Source organism: Falco biarmicus, chromosome 3 (genome assembly GCF_023638135.1).
Source record: "Falco biarmicus isolate bFalBia1 chromosome 3, bFalBia1.pri, whole genome shotgun sequence".
NCBI classification, from domain to species: Eukaryota; Metazoa; Chordata; class Aves; order Falconiformes; family Falconidae; genus Falco; species Falco biarmicus.
The window spans coordinates 83,596,067-83,616,237 of record NC_079290.1 but is presented as its reverse complement, the minus strand read 5'-3'; the positions used below and the strand labels follow the sequence as shown (position 1 = coordinate 83,616,237).

At 41.3% G+C, this 20,171-nt stretch overlaps 1 protein-coding gene across 1 annotated transcript in view; it reads left to right on the top strand.

The window, feature by feature from the left end:
• DAP (death associated protein) overlaps window positions 1-9,174 on the top strand; it is a 56,790-nt gene extending 47,616 nt beyond the window's left edge. The window contains exons 3-4 of the mRNA XM_056332341.1: window positions 3,771-3,813; window positions 6,359-9,174. Coding sequence (XP_056188316.1) covers window positions 3,771-3,813; window positions 6,359-6,478 — 163 coding nt within the window. The 3' untranslated portion in view covers window positions 6,479-9,174. The remainder of the gene's footprint in view (window positions 1-3,770; window positions 3,814-6,358) is intronic.
• Window positions 9,175-20,171: the final 10,997 nt, after the last annotated feature.

The window sequence follows — 20,171 nt, the reverse complement described above, 5'->3', positions numbered from 1 at the left end:
GTGCACATTAAATGGCTGTAAAGCACATATATGTATAAACAAGATCAGTTTTTGTCAGAAAGTAATATTTTTTTGCTTTCTTGTTTACTGATGCCTAGACAAAGGAATGCTGCATCTTCAAAACAACATCTGTCAAACCGATTTTCATCAGATTAAGTATATCCTCAAAGCAACCATCACAGCTTACAAAATACTGGAAATGTAGGTTGTGCTTTGCATAAAACACCAGTAGAATTTTAAGCATTTAGAAGTGTTTTACAAATGTAGCAATGATAGCCTGTGCATATTCTCCATTTTTCTTTTTATTTTCGGTTGGTTCTTGGGAAAGGTGATGAGTGATGTTGCAACACTGCAATGCCAGTAGATGTCCAGAGTGCAATTACAGAGTTACAGTCCTGCCAGCTAATCTGGGTCCACAAAAGCCAATGGTTTGAGAATCTGGCAGTAAAGATTGGATTTATTGCAAAGTTCATCTGTGGAAAGATTTTCCTCATTAAGAACAAAATTAAAGCATGAATCAGTGACTGATTATCCAGGCCTTTCTCTGATCTGTTGAATTTTTTATTAGTATAGATGTGTGATTATATGTACTCTGGCTTGATTCTGGTTCTATACATCATCATATTAAGTTTCTGAAGATCTTTTCTGGGACGATGTAACCTGATAAAAATGAGGGGAAGGCCAGTGGCTTTAACATAGAACATGAAAACAGACACAATAATTTGCATTTCTGGCCAGCTTTCTGACTTTTCCCCTGCTAGGGAGTAATTAATACATTAAAATGAACTTCCTAATAGGCTGGTGTGTCTTCCGTAGGAGTGAAGCATTTTACCTTTGTTATCAGTTAAGTAGAGAGGTGAAGCGCCTGCAGCTGAGTGTGGGCACTCAGGTCAGCCAGAAATCAATGCCAGGATTTCTGTGAAAGATCTTTGTCAATGGAGGGTGAAGGCGCTTGAGCTGGAAACCAGGTCAGCATTCCCATTAATTCTTCTGTTTAAAAGTTGGAAATCTAGCATAAAGCAAGAAGAGTCCAGTCAAAAATCCATGGAGACGATAGACAAGGGTGAAAGTCAAGGACAAATCAGTTCCAGCTGCATCTGAGTGTAGATACAATTTTTGCAACTCTAATTTCCCATTAGGTTGTTCCCTCCGAGTCAGCATATTGCCCTGTGCTATCCTAAAACGTTCCACGTGGACCCTGAGCAAGTTAGGGTGAGGTGCTTTGGTGCCTACCACACACTCATGGGATAGCCCTAATGAGTGTCTTGTTCCTACGGCAGTGCAACTAAAGACAATCACAGAAGCAGCCACACAGAAACAAGGCTAACTGTTATTTCATGATAGAGTTCAGTATAAATGCTTTGTATCTGAGAGATATAGTTTTTACCAGGAAAATGATATTGCTGATTTTTTTGTCGTCTTTATAAAGGTACGCTAGCTAATTCTGTGGTACTACCTGAAACATAAACCTCAGTCTGGATTTTAGCTTAACTCAATATGAAGATGATCTTTATAGGATCTTCAGCCTATTTCCTTAGACAAAAGAACATGTAACTAAGTAAAAGTAAGTATGGAAATGTGCCAGATATTGTAACTCTGTTCAGCTCTATTGTGTACCCAGGGAACTTAGCACTTGCAGGCTTGGGTCTTTTGAATATTAATAGCATGGCATTTCAAACAGGAGACAAGGGTTTCTGAGAAGAGTTTTGCAACTTGCAGTGGGAAAAGCTGTGTTTGAAACAACCATTATTCAAGAGATTCCTTCCGGTTGTCATTTGGCCAAAACCATGGAGCATTTAATCTGTTTTTAAAGCAAGAAGTATGAAACACACAGCAGATAGTACAGTGTGGTGGTGGGCAGACTAGCACATTCAGCAAATAGAGGCTTTTGGGGGGAAGTACTGATTTGAATTTCATGCATCATCCAAGCATAGTGAACACTGAAATGTCATGGTAAGACTGTAAGAAAAAAATCCATCTAGCTTGAATTTCTCACTATTGAATATTGTTAATAATGCAATGTCAAACAAAAAACTTTTTCTGAGTGTGACTAAAGCCAGATTCCATGTATAGTTGAAGAATAACTTGCCACACTTTTTCTTTCCATTTACTGTTCATTTCCTGTATAATGTCATGGTGTTGGTTTATGAATCATACCTTGAGCCACTGCAGTATATCTGTGTTTTCTCAAAGTTAAATTTGAGTTTGTTACTTAGCATTCAGGAAATCTCATGCAGACTGTAACATGCTAATTGGCTCAGTTCAATTAGGAAAAAATGAAAGTGTTTTGCTATTGATCTTTGCTTGTTATTAGTTTATACTAACAAAAACTTAGATTGACGAATTAATGTTGCTATCAAAATATTCTTTCTTACTGCAGGAAATATCACTGGTACTCTTAAAGGGGGGCATTTTAGAGCAGAACGTCCTTCCTTTCTGCCTTTTTCTGATCCTGCCTTTCTCTTTCTGACTTTTCAGATATTTCTGGAAGGGATGATGAGTCTTGTTAAATAACTAGGGTGTTCAGAAACTGTGTAGCAATACTGTGACTTAAACAGGGCTCAGGCAATATTTATTAGATCATTATATCAAGATTTAATACTCTGCTGCTTGGTACCTTAACTTCACATAACATCATATTAATAAATCTTTACAAGCTGTGTAGTTGTAAAGTGCATCATAAGAGTCAGTATCGTTCCTCTAATAAGTCATTTAATTTGTGTTTGCTTTGTGTTGTTCCAACCTTGTCAGCCATAACATCACAGGGTAGGGACCCTTCTCGTGGTCCAGGTTAATGAACCACCTGCTCTTGAGTCCTCAGTTATGGACAAGCTCAGGGGGAGGCCCAGCTGCACCTCCACGTTCCCCTTCCCTTTGCAATGCCTCAGGTTACATCATTCTTTTACAAAAGTATTACCTCTGTTGTGGAGATTTCCTGGAGCTCCTGGTCTCGATCCCTCTGCAGAGCCCGTGCAGACGCATGGTTTTACTTGCCCAGGAGACCACTGAAGTTTCTGAGTGTTTATAATTTACACACTGTGGCAACTGCTGTCACCAGGGTGAACAGACGTGGCTGCACTTTGGCCTCCATGTAGAGGTGGTCAGTTCAGTAGACCAGTGGCCCAGGGGAGCTGATTGCTTGTGCTGACCGAGCTTCAAGTGGAATTCTGCCTGTGGAGTCTGTTCCTATTGGCATGGATGGAGGTCTGCAAATGAAACAGTAGAGCAGACTCTGCTTTCTGGTTTTTTAACATTTGTTTTATTGCAGACAACATTATCCTTCTATGTAATAGAGTAGGTAAGTGTTTTATCTGAGACTCAGAATCTTAATCCATTTGATGGACAGATATAAAATTGAATTTTGTTTTATTCTCCATCACAGCAGTAAGTTTAGTCCAACTACAGTTTTCATTGTTGAAATACAAATATACTAAGCCTAAAGTACTGCTGGCAGCTCATATATAAAATTTGAGGATTAAGAAACCAATGCAAACAAACAAAGACTCTCAGCTTTTAGTAAGGAACTGTGTTTTGTTGGACTAGCCTTGTACTGCTGTCACAATTAAGGTGAAGTAATACAGCAGCCAAAACCTGCAGGTCTGCAGTAAGTAGTAGTAAGGCAGTAGTCAGCTGAAGAGGAAATATGTCTTGTCTATTCAAAACATTCATTAATTGCCAAAAAAGCCACTTTTTCTGCATTTGATGTGTGATGTACTTTCCATTTTTACCTTACAAATAATTGGTACAAATAATCCCTCCTTTTTTTTCAGCCCACCTAAACCAACGGTGTTCATCTCTGGTGTCATTGCTAGGGTAAGATTATCATTAAATGTCTTTCAATCATAGAAAAATTGTTGTAGGCTTTTCAGAACTATCACTGATCAGAGCAAAATTAATCTTTTTCATTCCTCTTCCTCTTTTATGAGAAGAGGCTTTACGTTTTGTGTATTTATGTAAGCCACTTTGAACGTTCTTTTTGGTTTTGTGTGAAATTGAAATTATTTATTGAAATTACTTCCACTGTTTCACTTTGAATTTTAGCACTTTAAGTTTATTGGATCTTCTTTTCATATCTAAGCTAGATATTACTGCATTCATTTCCTTTGAAAGTGGTTGCATGTTAAGTCTGCTGCTATAGCTTGATCTGTGATGAAGAGCGACAATCCTGCCTGTAAGGATACGTGTTTGAAGATACACGTTTCAGCTGCCATATGTGCATTGAGGTATTTGGGATTCAAGGCATTATTCCCTGGATTTTAACAACAGGCAGGACCTGGAAATCCATAAGCTAAATCATTAGTATTAACTAGCCATCAATTGTATGGTCGGTAATTCATGCCTTGTATGTTGTGACGGGATTTTATTGTGGCTTTATCATGATAGCCTTACATCACTGGGATGTGTAATGGGTTCTACTGTAAGATGCTGTGGTTGTGTCAGGTCATATAGGTGGAAAGAGCGAGCTGATGCCATTTTCCATATCCCATAAGGATAGTGGAGCATAAGTGCTGTATTTCCTGGACCTCTGTCTGCACCAAGGTGGATATCTATTTAGGCATTTAGATCCCTAATTACTTCTAAGCCAGCCGCGTGCAAAAAAGCAAGAAAGCCAACAGCATCCTGGGCTGCATTAGCAGAAACATAGCTGGTAGATCGAAGGAAGGGCTTATCGCCCTCTGCTCAGCACACTTTAGACCACATATGGAATAGTTCATCTGGTTTTGCACATCCCAGTGTATGAAAGATGTTGATAAACCAGAGTGAGTTCACTGGAGGGGCATCAGGGTGGTGGAGCACATGCCCTCAGAGGAGGCTGGGGGAACGGGCCTTGTTTAGCATGAAGAAGAGGTGGTTTTGGGAGGACCTAACAGCAGCCTTCCCACATATACAAGGAAGTTAGCAAGAAGATGGAGAGATGCATGGCAGGCAGACGAGAGACAACAGACACAAATTCAAAAGGAAGGGCCTGACTAGGCCAAAGAAACAGACTTGTTCACTCTGAGGACATGCAGGCAGTGCAGCAGGTTGCCTGGTGGGGCTATTCAGCCTCTGTCCTTAGAGGTTTTCAAGACCAGACTGTATAACAACCTTGAGTAAGTTGGTCTGACCTCACAGCTAGCTCTGCTTTGAGCAGGAGGTTGGGCTGGAGACATCCTGAGGTCCCTTCCAGCCTGAAGTATTCTGTAACGCTTTGATTCTAAGATGGGCATTTCCTGCTAACATTTACAGACTGACTCTGTCACCTGCGCAACCATTACAGTACCCACGAGTCACAGAAGAGCTGCATTCACATTACCCGTTTCAGACACCTGTTTTTGTCAGGAGTCGGAGAGGTATGGAAAATGCATACGGTGGCACCAGGGGAAAGGCAGGCAGGAAGCGGCAAGTCTGAGAAGAGGAGATCTTTGAAAATTGGAAGCAACTTGGAAGAGAGAAAAAGATGTAAAAAGTTAACCTAGTGATCAAGATTTATAAAAACCCACATTATGTCAGAACAGAAAGGAAGAATTTGGAGTAGACTGAAGTGGGTCAGGTGTGAAACAAGCCACCTGAGATGTCAGCTTTGTACAAAATACCTCTGTGTAAGGTTGCCACCCCGTGAGCCACGGGAATCCAGGGAGTTTCTGGTTTATATGTTTGTCCCAGTTTCTAAAGAGGGAAGCTATGGTGCTATCTTCCTCCCCCTGTCACTGGTAGTAGTTGTTTCCCTTTGCTTTTTGAAAAGCCCGTGGGGACTGACCCTAGACATGACAGGTGTACATAGGTGCTGTAAGGGTTACACGTGAACTGAGCTGCCAACAGCAGCACGTGAGAACTAACGCTAGCAGAACTGGTTAAAAGAGCATGTTAAACTTAAAAGCCAGTCACCCCTAAGATTTGAGTCAAAAGTCATTTTAGATCCTGCCTTTCCTCCTACAGAACTACACTAGGTTTTCTTGTGCAGGTAGTTTTTCACACTGCCTTACCTTGTTTGTGGAATAGTCTCCTCTTTATGGTTGCTCTATGAAAACCAAACAGGTCAAGGAGATCTGACCATACAGAGCCAGGGAAAGTCACTGAGCATGAGCAGCTATTAAGCACTGAAGACTGGAATGTTTCTTTTTGTTGTTCCCTTGGGTCGCTTTAAGATACTGTGGTTTTGGATGGTGTGTGGAATTGGAAGAAGTGAAACTTGCATAAGAGAAATTTTGAAGTTCCCTAAAAGAATGGCAAGATAGGATGTGTACAGGGGATTTCAGAGTAACATGCAACACTGTTTTCCATCTGCTTTTCACATTTTTAAAAATGTCCATCCACTTGAACTGGAAAGTACTCTTTTAATATTTCTTATATTCTTTCTGGTGTGTTCTTTGAACAGGGTGATAAGGACTTCCCTCCAGCTGCGGCTCAGGTGGCTCATCAGAAACCACATCCTTCTGTGGAAAAGTTTCCTCACCCTCAACATGTCAAACAGCACATCCACCAGCCTCGCAAGTGAGCTCTCCATCAAAATCACAGCCAAACTGCCATCAGTGAATAATTTTTTGAGAGAAGACAAAAATCCTTTAGGATTCACACTGTCAAATCAGTAAAATTGACCTCTAAAATAATATACTGTTTCTTATATTTTAATTCTCAAGGGTTAATAAGAATGAAGACATTGTTCAGTTGTTATCCCAGATGGAAAATTCTCTATTGCTGATCAGGGGTGGGTTTTTTAGAAGATTTTCTTTTTGCCAAGATAAAACTTCAGTGTGAATAATATGATTAATGAGCTTAAAACTTGTACTTTTAGTTGTGGCATTGCAATAGCGGATAATTAATGTAGTTTTTATGCTAAGCTGGTAAGGAAGAATAGCCCTTTTGTACTGGAACCTTTACTATCTGGAGGGAGTTTGATGTGTGTGTTGAGACAGAAATGGGTAGCTGTCTTGTTTACGTAGAACCCTTGCAGTCTTCAGTATCCTGCAGTGTTACACCCTAATGACTGTGCCCTCTGATTTCAACTAGTGAGGTGGTAAAAGGGCCCAAAAACATTCTCAAGTGGGCAGAAATCCAGCTGAATCTTCTTTATACCCCTTTGCACTCGCACAGTCTTGCTGAGGTTCTTCCATTTGGAGGTCTGTGGGTATGAAGAGGGGAGAGAAATCAGTTACAAGAAAACTGATTTGTGATCTCATGGCTCTCACTGGGGGCTGTATTTTTGAGGTGATGATTTCTCAGTTCCAATAACAAGCTGAAGGAGCTCAGGACCCTCCAGAATTGAACTTAAAATAAACTGGTGAAAAATCTGTTTGTTTTTTTTTAACTTACAATTTGGATCACATTTGAAATTAAGGAGTTACCGTTAGTATAAGTGTTTCATTTTATGACCTAGCCTCTGTTGCGCATCCCATTTTTTCCTAGTCTTCTTATTGTGAATAAAGACAGTAGTGATATGAGGGAATAAAGAAGAAACTTTTCAAACAGAGCAGTCAGATTAGTTTTGGCCACATAATTAAATCTTTTGATTGCACAGTTCAAAATCACTTAGCTCTATCATTTTCCTTCTGCAACTCATCTCAGTAAAACCCAAGAAAATAACTTTTTAAACATTCCACCTGCATTTTTGAAGTGTGCTTCTGTTTTTAACAGACTCTAAATATACAGTACAATCTCTAGTACCCTCTATAAAACTTCTAATAACATCAAAAAAGTGGGTACAGCTAGCGCTGCAAATATTCACCTGGCAAATCAGAGAAAGTTTGGGGTCACTTGGGGCTTTACTTATTCATTTACGTTTAAAATCAAGTAGTATTGAAAACCAGCAAGGAGAGTTTAAAAAATGTTATTTTAAAAAAATTCTGCAGACTAAATAATTATTCCTGGAGTAGCTGATTTAAAACAACAGCAGTAGCACAATTGTGAAATATGGCCCATTTCGTAAGTGGAATAACTCACTTCATGTGGGTGGGAGGGACCTGACATTTCCATCTCTTCATAGTCTTGAAATGGAAATGATGTTTTGCAAAGAGTGTGCATGGATATATGTATTCTACACCCAAGGAAGGATGTACAGTCTGTATGTGCAGTCCTTATTACCATTTTAATTAGATAACTGTACTTGCCTTAAGGAATGAGTGTTGTTTTTAAGAATTATTCTGTATTAGAGTATGCATGGTTTTGAAAATAACGCTTTCTGTTTCTGATGTTGGCACATCTGAGGCCTTCTTTGTAGCTGCTCATGAGTGTACAAGTGATTCACACATGAGCAACTCTTTCATAAGGGTGGCACTGTTGAGCCTTGTGGAGTATCTGCATGAGGTAATTTGCTGGCAGGAATGGTTGCAGATTCAGGACAGAAAGTGGTGGCATCTCACTGATGGTGCAACCAGTAGCTGTCAGTGTGCTGCATCAGCAACGAAACAAGCAGATGAGTGCAGTTGCTTGGTACTGGTAGCTGCTGGCTGGATGAGATTGAGCTCTCATCGTCTTGTGCCTGCATCTGAAGTAGTGTCTAGACTCCAGCTATAGTCAATGGTGGTGTAGTCAAGACAGTCGGTGACTTTACATATGGTGTCTTTGACCAAATGGAAGTGTCTTTCAAGATGAGCTGGATCACTCTCGACTCCATTGACTGCAGTGGAAACCTAAACATACCTCAGTGCAGAAGCACACGATTAGGTGGGGCTAGGTACCTCTGTCTACCCTGTGTCTAGTAAAAGCTGGAAGAAATGCTTCTGAAAGCAGCACCACATTTTCATTCCAATACCAGAAGTTAGGAACATGGATGATGTTGAATTACAAAGTACTGCAATATATACAGCATATATAGCATACCTGAATTTTGTCTTTGATTACTTAGATGGATATGTAAGACTGTACAGTGGAGTATGGCTCTCAATATAGCTTTACCGGCTTTTAGAGTGCAGGAATTCCTACATGGTTAGAAAATGTCTCTGTATGAAATTGTATTATATATTGTTGAGAGGTATCCATGTTTATAGGTGTCCTTACCAAAGCATTGCCTGGCCCAAAATAAAAATCGTAACTGGTGGTTTGGATTGCCTACTGATGGTTATTCACCCTTTTAAAATATGTTGCAATAACATACAAGCACATGAGATGTTCAGATGTTACCTCGAAATGATTGCAAAAGAAATTTTCTGTAATCGTCAATGTGGCAATAATGCAACAATAAAGCATGAAGTTGTATATTGGGCTTTTTCTAAGTACAGTGTAAATCAGCAGAGTGTGGTTTTGTGGGGTTTATGGGCTTTTATTACAGAATGCTGCGTGACTAATGAACATTTTATAGATGGTGAAATTTATTAGGAAGTTTTATGATACAGTGGATGAGCTGTTTTGGATAGTCCAGTCTAATTTAAAATAAAAACTAGAATGGTAGTTGTTTTCCGCTATGAAATTGGAGATGCTCACTTGATCCTGGTGAAGCTATAGAATCTAAGCCTGGTAATAAATTGGTACGGTAAAGGAAATCAAATGTAATATTTTCCATTGCTTTTCAAGTTCTAGTCTTCTTTCAGAAAGAAGTATTGTATCAGAAGAGGTGGCAAGTTTCTTACAAAACTGCAGTTAACATTTACATAGTGCATTTCAAAACACAAGTGATTCACAGAAGAGTTTGGAGAAATGGGCACAGTGTTTCTAGAAGCTTTCCGATACTTCAGGCACCCTATATTTAGTACATGTGTAGTGTGTATATAATAGAACACATATATATGGTACAGTGCAGATACGATAGATACACTGCACTGGGACTATTGCAGTGTTACATCGTTAGACTCTGCACTCACATTATCATAGAACCATGGAATCGTTTACGTTGGAAAAGGTCTTTAAGATTAAGTCCAACCGTTAACCTAGCACTGCCAAGCCTACCGCTAAACCATGTCCCTAAGTGACGTGTCTTTTAAATACCTCCAGGAACAGTGACTCAACCACTTCCCTGGGCAGCCCGTTCCAGCCCGTTCCAGTGCTTGACAACCCTTTCAGTGAAAAAAGTTTTCCTAATGACCAGTCCAAACCTCCCCTGGTGCAACTTGAGGCTGTTTCCTCTTGTCCTTCTATCACTTGTTACCTGGGAGAAAAGACCGACCCCCACCTTGCTGCAACCTCCTTTCAGGTCGTCATAGAGAGCAGTAAGGTCTCCTGAGCCTACTTTTCATGCTGTGTTATTAAAAAAATGTCGTCTTTCATTACAATTTGGGGAAAATAAATGAGGTCTAGCATAATGTTGATCGAGTCATGACACGTTCCATGTCCCTGCTATCAGCAGTATTGCAAATGCTATTAGTAATTAGAAATTATTTACTTCTAGTTTCAACAGTATGATTTACTCTTTTGTCATCAATGTCTTGAAACGTACGTCTTGTACTTTGATCCATGGTGGTATGCTCATCACATGCTCCTGTCTGTTTAATTAAAACATTCACAGCAATCTGTTTCATACAAAGCTGAAGGGAATAAGTTTTTGTCCCTTTGGAGTAACTTTATTCTGAATACTCACCATCTTCATGGAGGAGGAGGGTGTGGGTTTTATAAAACACTTTTCATATCCCCTTCAGATTTGGGTATTTCAAGTTTAAAATGAGATTTAAGTCTAGGCCATTGCCTTTAGCTACAGGATTAAGGTATGTTAATTGCACTTGGGAAAACTGAGGCTATCGGTAAGGGATTGTTTACAGCAGGCAGAGATGTTCCTGGTCAGACACTGCAATAATGTAAAGCATTAAGATGACAAATCTCAGTTTTAGTTGTATTTCTTTGTACATAGACCTCCTCCCTCACACGATAAAGACGCTTGAATGTAACTGGTTACAGCTGATGTTCTTTCCTGTCAGTAAAAGAGGAATGCAGGTCATGGTAACTCGAGGACCCTCAACGAGAAGAAACAAAGTCTACAGCAGTAAATCTTCATCAGATTTCTTCAACAGATGGGTAAAGTACATCTGCATTGTAGCTGTAGCCTTTGATAAGCACGGTGCATGATTGTATTCTGTAAAATTAGTAATGGTACTAAGTACCTGACTTGCTTTCCTAAAGAATTATTTTTTTCCTCAAAATTTTTCTATCAGACCTGTAGTGTGCACTCTTTTTTCTTAGGAAGGTGAAGGCTTGTATTTTGTTTGTCACTGTGTTCTTGGGTTTTCTTTAAGAACATGTATTTGTTGGTTTTCTTCATCCCCCATCAGAGCAGAGACTGCATCTAGTGTATACTGGTTTTTGAGTCTTTCCATGAAACGGTAGCACTAGTGTTTAGATAGGAAGCCTGAGAGGAGAGGTGGAATGGGTTGTTGCTGGATGAAGCGCTCCATGAATGAAGAAGTCAGTTCTGTTGCAGACTGTTTCCCTTCCCTTCAGGACGCTGATCAGAGGCAAGAAAAAAAAATACAATAGCCTTTTTTGAGAATGTAATTTATTACTTCTTGGAGCTGATGAGCATGCATGGATGCTGACAATTTTTTGCCACTCACAACGCTGCCAGGGACAAAACTGAAACACAGATCCTAAAGCCATTGCAAGCATCGATTTTGCAAGTGACCTTGAAAGAAGCCCTGTAATATAATCTCAGCTGCCCAGCTTGCATTGGAGATATTTTTAGAAAACTTGAGTGGCTGGTGTTCTGTAGGTCACTCGCGGCTTTAGAAAAAGAAAAGCATTTGTAATCCACAGTGGTTTTAAGGATTATGAAAATTGTTTAGCTGTTAACAAGCTGTGAGGTCTCTATAACTGACAGTAAGGACACGTGTATTACCATTGATATATTCTCACATTGTTGTGACTAAAGCCGGTCCAGCAACATGGTTTTTTATCCTTTCTGGCTGACAAACAAGTGGCAGGTTATGAAGATATATAAAGTAACTTCTTACAAGACGTTTCTGCTGGGCTCTCAGGTGTCAATGGGTATCCAATACCCTGTTAAGGAGGATAATGAGACATCACTTTGTTACATCCAGAGGATGTAAGAACTGCACTGGAGAGCACAGCAACTACCCTGGCTTCCCTCTTAAACCAGAAGTTTCTCTTGAAATACAGAACAGCAGATTTAGTTAAAATGAAAAGCGAAAGTTACCTACGAATGTCTGCATGCTGCCAGCAGTTAAAATAACTGGTATCTCATCATGTTTCAGACATGACTGAACCCACAGATATGTTTAATGCTGTTCTGAGTAAAACTGCACTATCACAGATGGAGTTTCGCACTTCACTTGTAAGAGAGAAGCAACAACGTACTTCATTGATATAAAACAGTGAGTTACCAAAGGTCAGTGTTAAATGTGACAGTGGTCTAACAGGATTCAGTGACAAGGTACACTTAATTATTTACTGCATAGAGGACAGGGTCAGACAGCTTGCCTGGTGGTGTCCCACAAGCAGGGTCCGATACCTGGTGTGCAATAAGCCAATTTTACACACAGAGCTGAGGTATTTGTTTCATGCCTGTGCAGAGATGGATGCTAGGTGGCAATTCCACAAAGCTAGCACCATACGCAGAAGAACTACAGCATATTTGTCCTGCTACATGATTAGCAAAACCTGCCTAAATTCACACTTACTGGTTAGTTACATTCAGGTTAGCCTCACTTGCCATGTAGATGAGCACACATCCTCCTTACAGGCGCAGGGGCAGCTTTTGAGTCTTACAGGGTGGTCGCGGTCTCCCCCTGCCGCCTTTACCTTTCCTCTAGTTTCAGTCTCATTCTGCTGACTTCTTGTCTTTGTTGCAATTAACTGGCTGTTGGCATCTTCTGGGGTAAGATGTTCCCCTCTCTATCAGCCTTTTAGTTCTTCTTCAAGGGCTTAGTTGTTAGCAAAGCATGCACTGTTTATACCAAGTAACCACGCTAGCAAAATGAAGCTAGTGGCTACTAAACCTAGGTATTAACCCAAACCTATGGCTACACAGGGAGACCCTCCCGTTGAGCCGTGAGGTTCAGAAAGGACCCTCTTGCTTTCTAAACTTCTCTGAGAGGAGTCTGAGTGCAGCTGGATCCAATCCTAATCCCAGACTTGGTTTTATGTCTAAAGGATTATATGTGCACAATCAACAAAGGTTTCCATGTTTAGCATGCTGTTTATCACTTAGGAGGATCTGTTGCGGCAGGGAATCTCTCAGCCTGGAGGAGTAACCCTGAGAGGTGTCCCTCCTTGGGGACATCCCAGTGTGCAGCCCACTGCCAAGCAGGAGAGCTCAGCGGGCCCTGGGCTGTCCATGACTTATGGAGTAAGAAGATTGATTTATAATCACATTTGTACACCAGCAAGATGTCTGGGTCACTGTTCCAGACAGGCCTTGGGTACCGTATTGCCCTCCATCCCCCAAAGTCCACAGTAGGCTGGATGCAGCCATTGCAGCCCCGCTGGTCGGTATGGCCTGAGCGGGGGGAGCACACTGCCATGGGTAACAGAATGCCGGCGTTTGGGTCTGAAGGAAGGCAGGCAGGCATCAGTTTTCTGCTCATTTTACACTTACTTGTGAACCTACTGTATTTATCTGAAAGCTTTTCTTAGATATTTTTTTAAAAAAAAGCCTTATTTCTAAAGTCACGTACACCTAATCTGAGGCTTCTTTTCATTTTGCAAGTGATACATAGCTCTGCAGTGAGGGTTAACCTTCCACTTGCTTGAGTTCTGCTAACCTCATGGTTCATTTCTTTGAAAAGCTGTTCTAATCCGTGATTCTTTGAGCGAATTCAGAGCAGATTTTCACAAACCGGAGCCATAGACAGCAGGTTCCAGCCAAGAGACTCCTAATGCTGATGGAGGTCAAGGAGAAAAGGGAGAGTGCACAGAGGTGGTTCAGGAGGGATGGAGGTGAGCCACCAGCTGCCTCAGAAGGTCCAGAAGGTGGGTGACAGTGGTAGGGATAGTAGTCCTGAGCCAACAGGACAGAGCACACGTATGGACCTGGTCTTTTTCACCTCCCTCTGTTGTCCTGGTGTCTGTTACTGAAGTATTATAGAAGCATGGGCTGAGTGGAGCTCTGGTTCTCAGCTCCAAGCATGTCTGTCCCCAGCAGCAGGGTGGGTCGGCCGGGTTTGTAATGAGGTAGTGGGGAACTCCAAGGAAGCTAAAGGTCTTGTAACTTTGTCTCTTGAAGACCAGCAGACTGGGGCACGCGCTGGTGGAATGTTGTGCACTTCGTTTTACTTTTTGATGTATTTAAATCTGCAGTGAACAGGAGCTGTGACTAAAGCAGTAAACCCTCAAGTATTAAAATTATAATAGTAAGTGGATCAGCACAGAAGTGGGTTCAGTTGTGCTCTGTAAAACTTGTTATAAGATGATGAGAGAAAAGAAACTCAGCTTTCAGAACTGGATACTGACCATTTCTTAAGCCGCTCAGTGACCTCAATTTCCACTGCTTAATTATGTACTGAAAGTACAATTCATTGATTTGTAAATATACATGTCCTTGAATCTTTTTGCATGGGAGGAACCTTTGGTTGAGGAATATCTGCAAATGTATTTTAACAAACTTCTGGCTTTTCTCACCTACAAGGTTTAGCATAAAGAAATACATATAATATCTCTTTGCTGCAAAAGCCGGCACTGGGTGTATGCACATGTAGTATGTGGAATTAAGACATATCCTAGTTGAACTGAGACTTAATTAATATTCTCGTGTGTGTGTACCTACAAGGAGAGAGAACAGTCAGTTTTAGAAACTAAGATGTAATATTTTTTTCATCCCAGAGGCATTAAGCAATATGAGATCAGATTCCTTGGAACACACGCTTTGGGTGAACACCTTTTAATATCCTTTCTGTAGGTAGTTTTTCGCTGTGTTAAATCTGGGCTGCTAATAAAAAAAGCTAAACAAACTACATTAGAAGCTGATTCCTTACCAAATTCCTACTCTCTGGGTAGAAGATAATGAACTGCAAATGTAAGAATTCTCTTTCAGGGCCTGATTTATCACCCAGAACAAAACAAACATTAGCCTGCTGCTGATATGACAACTGTGACAGCTGGAGGGGTCTGGAATGAAAGGCTGAAGCCTTAAATAAGCCTTTTAACTGGGCTTATTACGGGGATGTCTCTTAAACGCACAGCCTTGCTTTTCACCACATCAAATATCTCCTACAACATACATACTGGAAACCTATACTTCATAGTACAAGAGCTATACCTTGCATGCTAATAGCTGGTTCACCACTAGTGAATTGTTGCCAAGATAAATATGTATAGAAAGATAAATACAATAGAAAGTATAGAGTGTGATCTGACTATTTATCATGACTCATAATATTCCTCTCTCCTAGGTTCATATGTTTAGTTTGTTTACAGACACAGGTTTTTTCCTGGCTGTCATTGTGTGCAGCATGTGTCACTCTCTGATGGTCAGTCCTTTGCAACAAGTTTGACTTTGTTCTGGGGGAGCAGATTAAAAGGCAGAATCTTAAAGGGCGGAAACTATACCTTAAAAGGTATAGAAAATACTACAGATGGCACCTAAGCAGATTTCTCCTGGGAGATTTAGGAGTCCTACAGATGTAGGATCCTTCAAGGCAGGTTATTTCCCCATCCCATGCAGGCCACCAGTCTTTCAGAGAGAATTTTTGCTTGGTGTTTACAGAGTCCTATTAACTTCAGTGATACTCTGCAAGAAATTAAGGTAACTTCAGATTTATTTTGCAGGACTGGAGTGTCAAACTAGATATTGTACATGAGGTAGGGACCTCCAAATGTCTCTCTTCTCAAACACTGTAAGGCGTATCAACCTGAAAAAGGTGGAGGACAAGACTTGCGAGCAGATCCTTTATGTGAGTTGTGTTTGTGGAGCTCTGCCAAGGAATGTCAGTGTTAGGTGGCTATGTCCTATCTTCAGTTCTGCAGCTTGGTGGCTACTAAACCAGTTCTTTAACATTGGTTTCTGGGCTTTTTGCTGACTCACAAGTGTGTTCTAAAGCCTTGGCTTCAGGGAGTGAAATGAAATTTGTCATGTAAAATATGACTCCAGCCTGTTGTTGTGTAGGCCCCATGATTTCAAAAGTAGGGGACTGGAATTCAACAGAGCTCCTTGGAAGAAGGAGCACCTGTCTGTGGAGTGCTCCCTGCTGGAATAGCAAGTTTAGAAGAAAAGGTGGTACAAGTGAAAACCTGAGTTATTTTGAAAACAATTGAACAAAATACTTCAGAGCAAATTAGCTTACTAGATAAGAAGGGGGAAAAAACACTGTTACAGCACAGAGGTGTACATGTACATCTTTATACATACATGTATATTTCAGTATTACCTGATTTTAATAACTAGGGGAAAAGATCAGAATTTTGCAGTTCCTAATAAATGAGTGTACAGTCTGTTTCAGCAGAAACAAACAAGTCCTACCAACCCGTTCTTTGAGAAATTATATAAACTCCCTTTTCATCTACAAAAGCCATCAGAGGGTTACTGCTCTGCAGTTTCTCCTTTACTTAGGTGTTGCTTTGCCTATAATCAAACAAGTCTGCAAAGCAACTGGCAAGATACCTGCTTGGCCTGGAGATACCAATGAAATGTTTTTAATAGTTAGAATCAAGCAGGAACTTCTCTCTTGATTTGTTGTCCTTTATGTTCTGAAAATACACATATTTCTGCGGCTGTTTGTAAGGAGCTGGGATGATAGAGTGAAAAGATTAAAGCACAGCATTTCAGGAAGAAGAGAGGTACCAATTACCCTGAGAAGCAATTCTAAATAGCATTAGTGACCTGGCACTACTACTCTGAAAGATGTCTAAATAAAGATGGCACGTTTGTGTTCATTGTGGGCCACTGCATTTTGATAGCTTATAATATGTACTCAAGGTAAAACGCTGGAGCTGATGTAAATGGAGAATATTACTTTGATATCATTATAGTTCTAATGGGTAATATAAGCTACAAGCAGTGAATGAGCTTGTATTTTCAGCCATATTTGCTGGCATTAATAACAATACAGCTGAAGATTTTTTGCTTTCCATCAACCGTGCAGCAAAAGGTCTTCACTGTAAAAGGAGAGGTGAACTTGTTTTTACTCTGCAAACTTAACAGAAATGCCTCTTTAGAACAGATCTTTGATCCCAGTGCAGCTTGCTGACAGCATCTGCTGGAGTTGGCTGGGGCATGACTTCAGTAGGATCAGTGCAGGTTTGAGTGAGACTTTTTCTGGCTTCATAGCCTTTCCCATCAGGAACAACAAGGGCAGAGGGAGAGAGATTCTGCAAAAACATTGACTAAGGTGTAGGAGGAGGGTCCTGACTTATAAACAAAACCTGTTGGACCTGGTGTCACTCAGAAGCAGCACTGTATAACACAGAGGCCTGTCCCATCTCCTGGCATCTCGCTTCCCAGTGCTGCCATTCTCAGGGACAGGCTGTAATGTCACGCCGTGGCCTGGCTCCTGCATGTGCCTTGCAAACTCACAGATTAAATGTGGTATAACGACTGGTATTGCTTTGTGGTGCGCTCAGCTTCTTAGTGGCAAAAGCTTGTCCAGCTGTGGGGAGGTGTCTAAAAGCAGGGGCTAGGAGAGCATCCAGGGGAGAGACCTCAAGCTGACCATGCATCTTTTCACTCCCTAAAAGTGCCACTGAATGCCAAGTCAGGTAGGTATTTTCTGTGGATTCAGAGGGACAGTTTGGCAGAGAAACAGAATTCGGGAAAAATATTAATGAAAGATCATGGTGGCAGCTGGCTGATCTAACCTTGATATTTTGAGAGGGAAATGCTAACACCTTCTTGGAAATGCACCCTGGAAATATTGAAGTTGGGACTGGAAGGAACAGAAATGAGAGCCCTTAAGGAAGGTGCAATTCAGAAAAGAAGTGAATGCACCACATCATTATGCAGGACTACTTTGAGGTGCTCAGAGTAAGCAAATCATGAGCATCTATTTTGTGTATGCAACAACTGCAACGGGAAGAAATACACACATGAGGGCCTAGCAGCTTTCACTTGCCTGGCCCCATCATTTCTGTAAGCACAGATCCCATCGTCTTCTTCCTTCCCTTCAGCTTTTGCAGAAGAGGTCACCACACTGTCTTGCACAGTCTTATGGTGACTGCTTCTCAACTGCCCTGTCCCCCTTCCCTGAAACTTAGCACCACTGGAGCTGCGCTCCTGGAGGGAACTAGGCATGCTCCTGTCTGTACATCGCTGCTGCCAACATCCCAGAGGAGAGGCTCTCAGCAAGGGGAGAAACATTAATGCCAACCAGATGCCTTTGGCTTGCTCAGAAATTTCACCTGGGGTCAGCTGAGGTGGGAGAGTGTGGGCATGACAGAGGTCTGTACATCAGGGACAAAAACCAAATAGTTACTCAAAGAAAAGGCATTTCAAGGCTGTCTTTGAGCACCAACAAAGCCTAAGAGAGGTCATGAAGTATCAGAAAGTGGTTCTGAGTGCTCTCGACAGCCTTTTGTACTAGCGGTGAGTCTCCCTGTGTTGTTCTCTCCCAGTCAGTTATATGGATGATGCAGTGGACAGCCTTCGGTTTTAGCCAGAGACCAGCATGGAAGACCGGAATATGATCTCTGCCCTTCCTTGGTGAGGGTCTCTGAGGTTTACATCCAAACATTGTTGATGTAGGAGTTCGGAGGAGCACTGCCAGGACACTGCCTTGCATGGTCTGCAGGAGTCAGGCAGCTCAGAGAGCCCCAGCATGTGTGGCGTTGCTGGTGACAAGCAGCATCCAGCCACCAGGCGCTATTCGTTAGGAGAGTCTGTGAAAGCTTGTTGCTGATGAGCAGCTGATGGGAGAGGGGTGAACAAGTGTGTTTTGTTCTGGACCATAGGATGTTTTGAGTTTGCACCAGACATAAAATATGTGGTGTTACACACCACATGTGACTGCGTCTGCTTACGAGTAACCTAATAAAAGCACGCATTGAGTCCCTCAATATAAGCAGCGTTTACAGCAATGCCTAGAGCATGTTGTTTAGAGTATGGACTTGGATTTTAAGAGATCTGAATTTCTAGCCCATTTCAGTGGAAGCTTTTGTTATCTTTCACAGAAATTGATTGCCTACCAGTAAAATGCATGCGGTTATTGTTACAATTTCATAGGCTTTGCCTGTGAAAACAGATGTGAAAAAGCATTTAAATAGCTACATTTGTTGCCAGCATCCCAGCATTCACTGCCTAGCTCAGTAGATATTTTCCTAAAGGAAAGATGCTGATACAATTGAAATTAGCAGAAACTCTTTGCAAGGAATCCTCGGAAAGGAATGAGTGGGTCCCAAAGTATTTCGTAGACCTTGGCAAGGTGTAGACCTTGCTGCAGAGGTCTGGGTGAACCATGGTGCTCAAGAAGTCCCGCTTCCACTCCTTCCCACCACTACAGTTTTCTTGATGCTATCTTGAAAATGTGAGCAGTGTAACCAGGGCATTGATATACCGGTTTGCAGGCTGCCTGAAACTATCTGTAAGAAAAAAGTGCACCCTTCACGTCTTAATGGGATTGTTGACTCTGAAACCCAAAGTTAGCAATTGGCAGTATCATTAAAACAGAAGCTGAAATCAGGATAAAACATGTTCAAGTTCATATCAAAATAAGATGTCTGACTACTGTACTGACAATAGTATTTATTTTTATGTTTACTTCAATAACTTTGTATAAATTAGATGAGAAAGTGCTGCGTTTTGTCCAGCCTGTGACAGGGCATGGGCTCAGCTGGTGTCCCCAGTGCCTAGTTTACCACCTTCTGCTTCATGCTCACTTGTGACTCTCTCGGTGCCTAGGAAGTTTTTACAGTCCCATTCAAATATCACCTGCCTCGGCTACATTTCTGGAAAGTTCAGAGGAACTGTGACAAGCTAAAGCTTGAATACTGCACAGCCTGTTTAAAAGGCAATCTTGCCCAGACTAGAAGTAGTAAAATATCTGCTGTTCTCCTAAAGCATTTATCAGTGTGTGCTCAGAGCATCTCATACTCATTTCACAAGTTTATTATCACATGGTTGGATTGGGTTTGATAGCTGTGACATGACTAGCACACCTACTCGAGGACAAGGGAGAGACCTTCAGGCCACAAGTGAAGGAGACACTGCTTTCTTCTGCTCTTCCCTGGGCCTAGAAATATGAAGGCTATTTTGGGTGGGTGCAGACTCACAATTGTATCAGAAGAGTAATATCCATACATTAATGTGATTTTTAAATAACTCTGGCGGAGGACTGTCACTGTTAAATTAGAACTTGGCTTTGTTTGACCTGCTGCTGCTGCTAGCT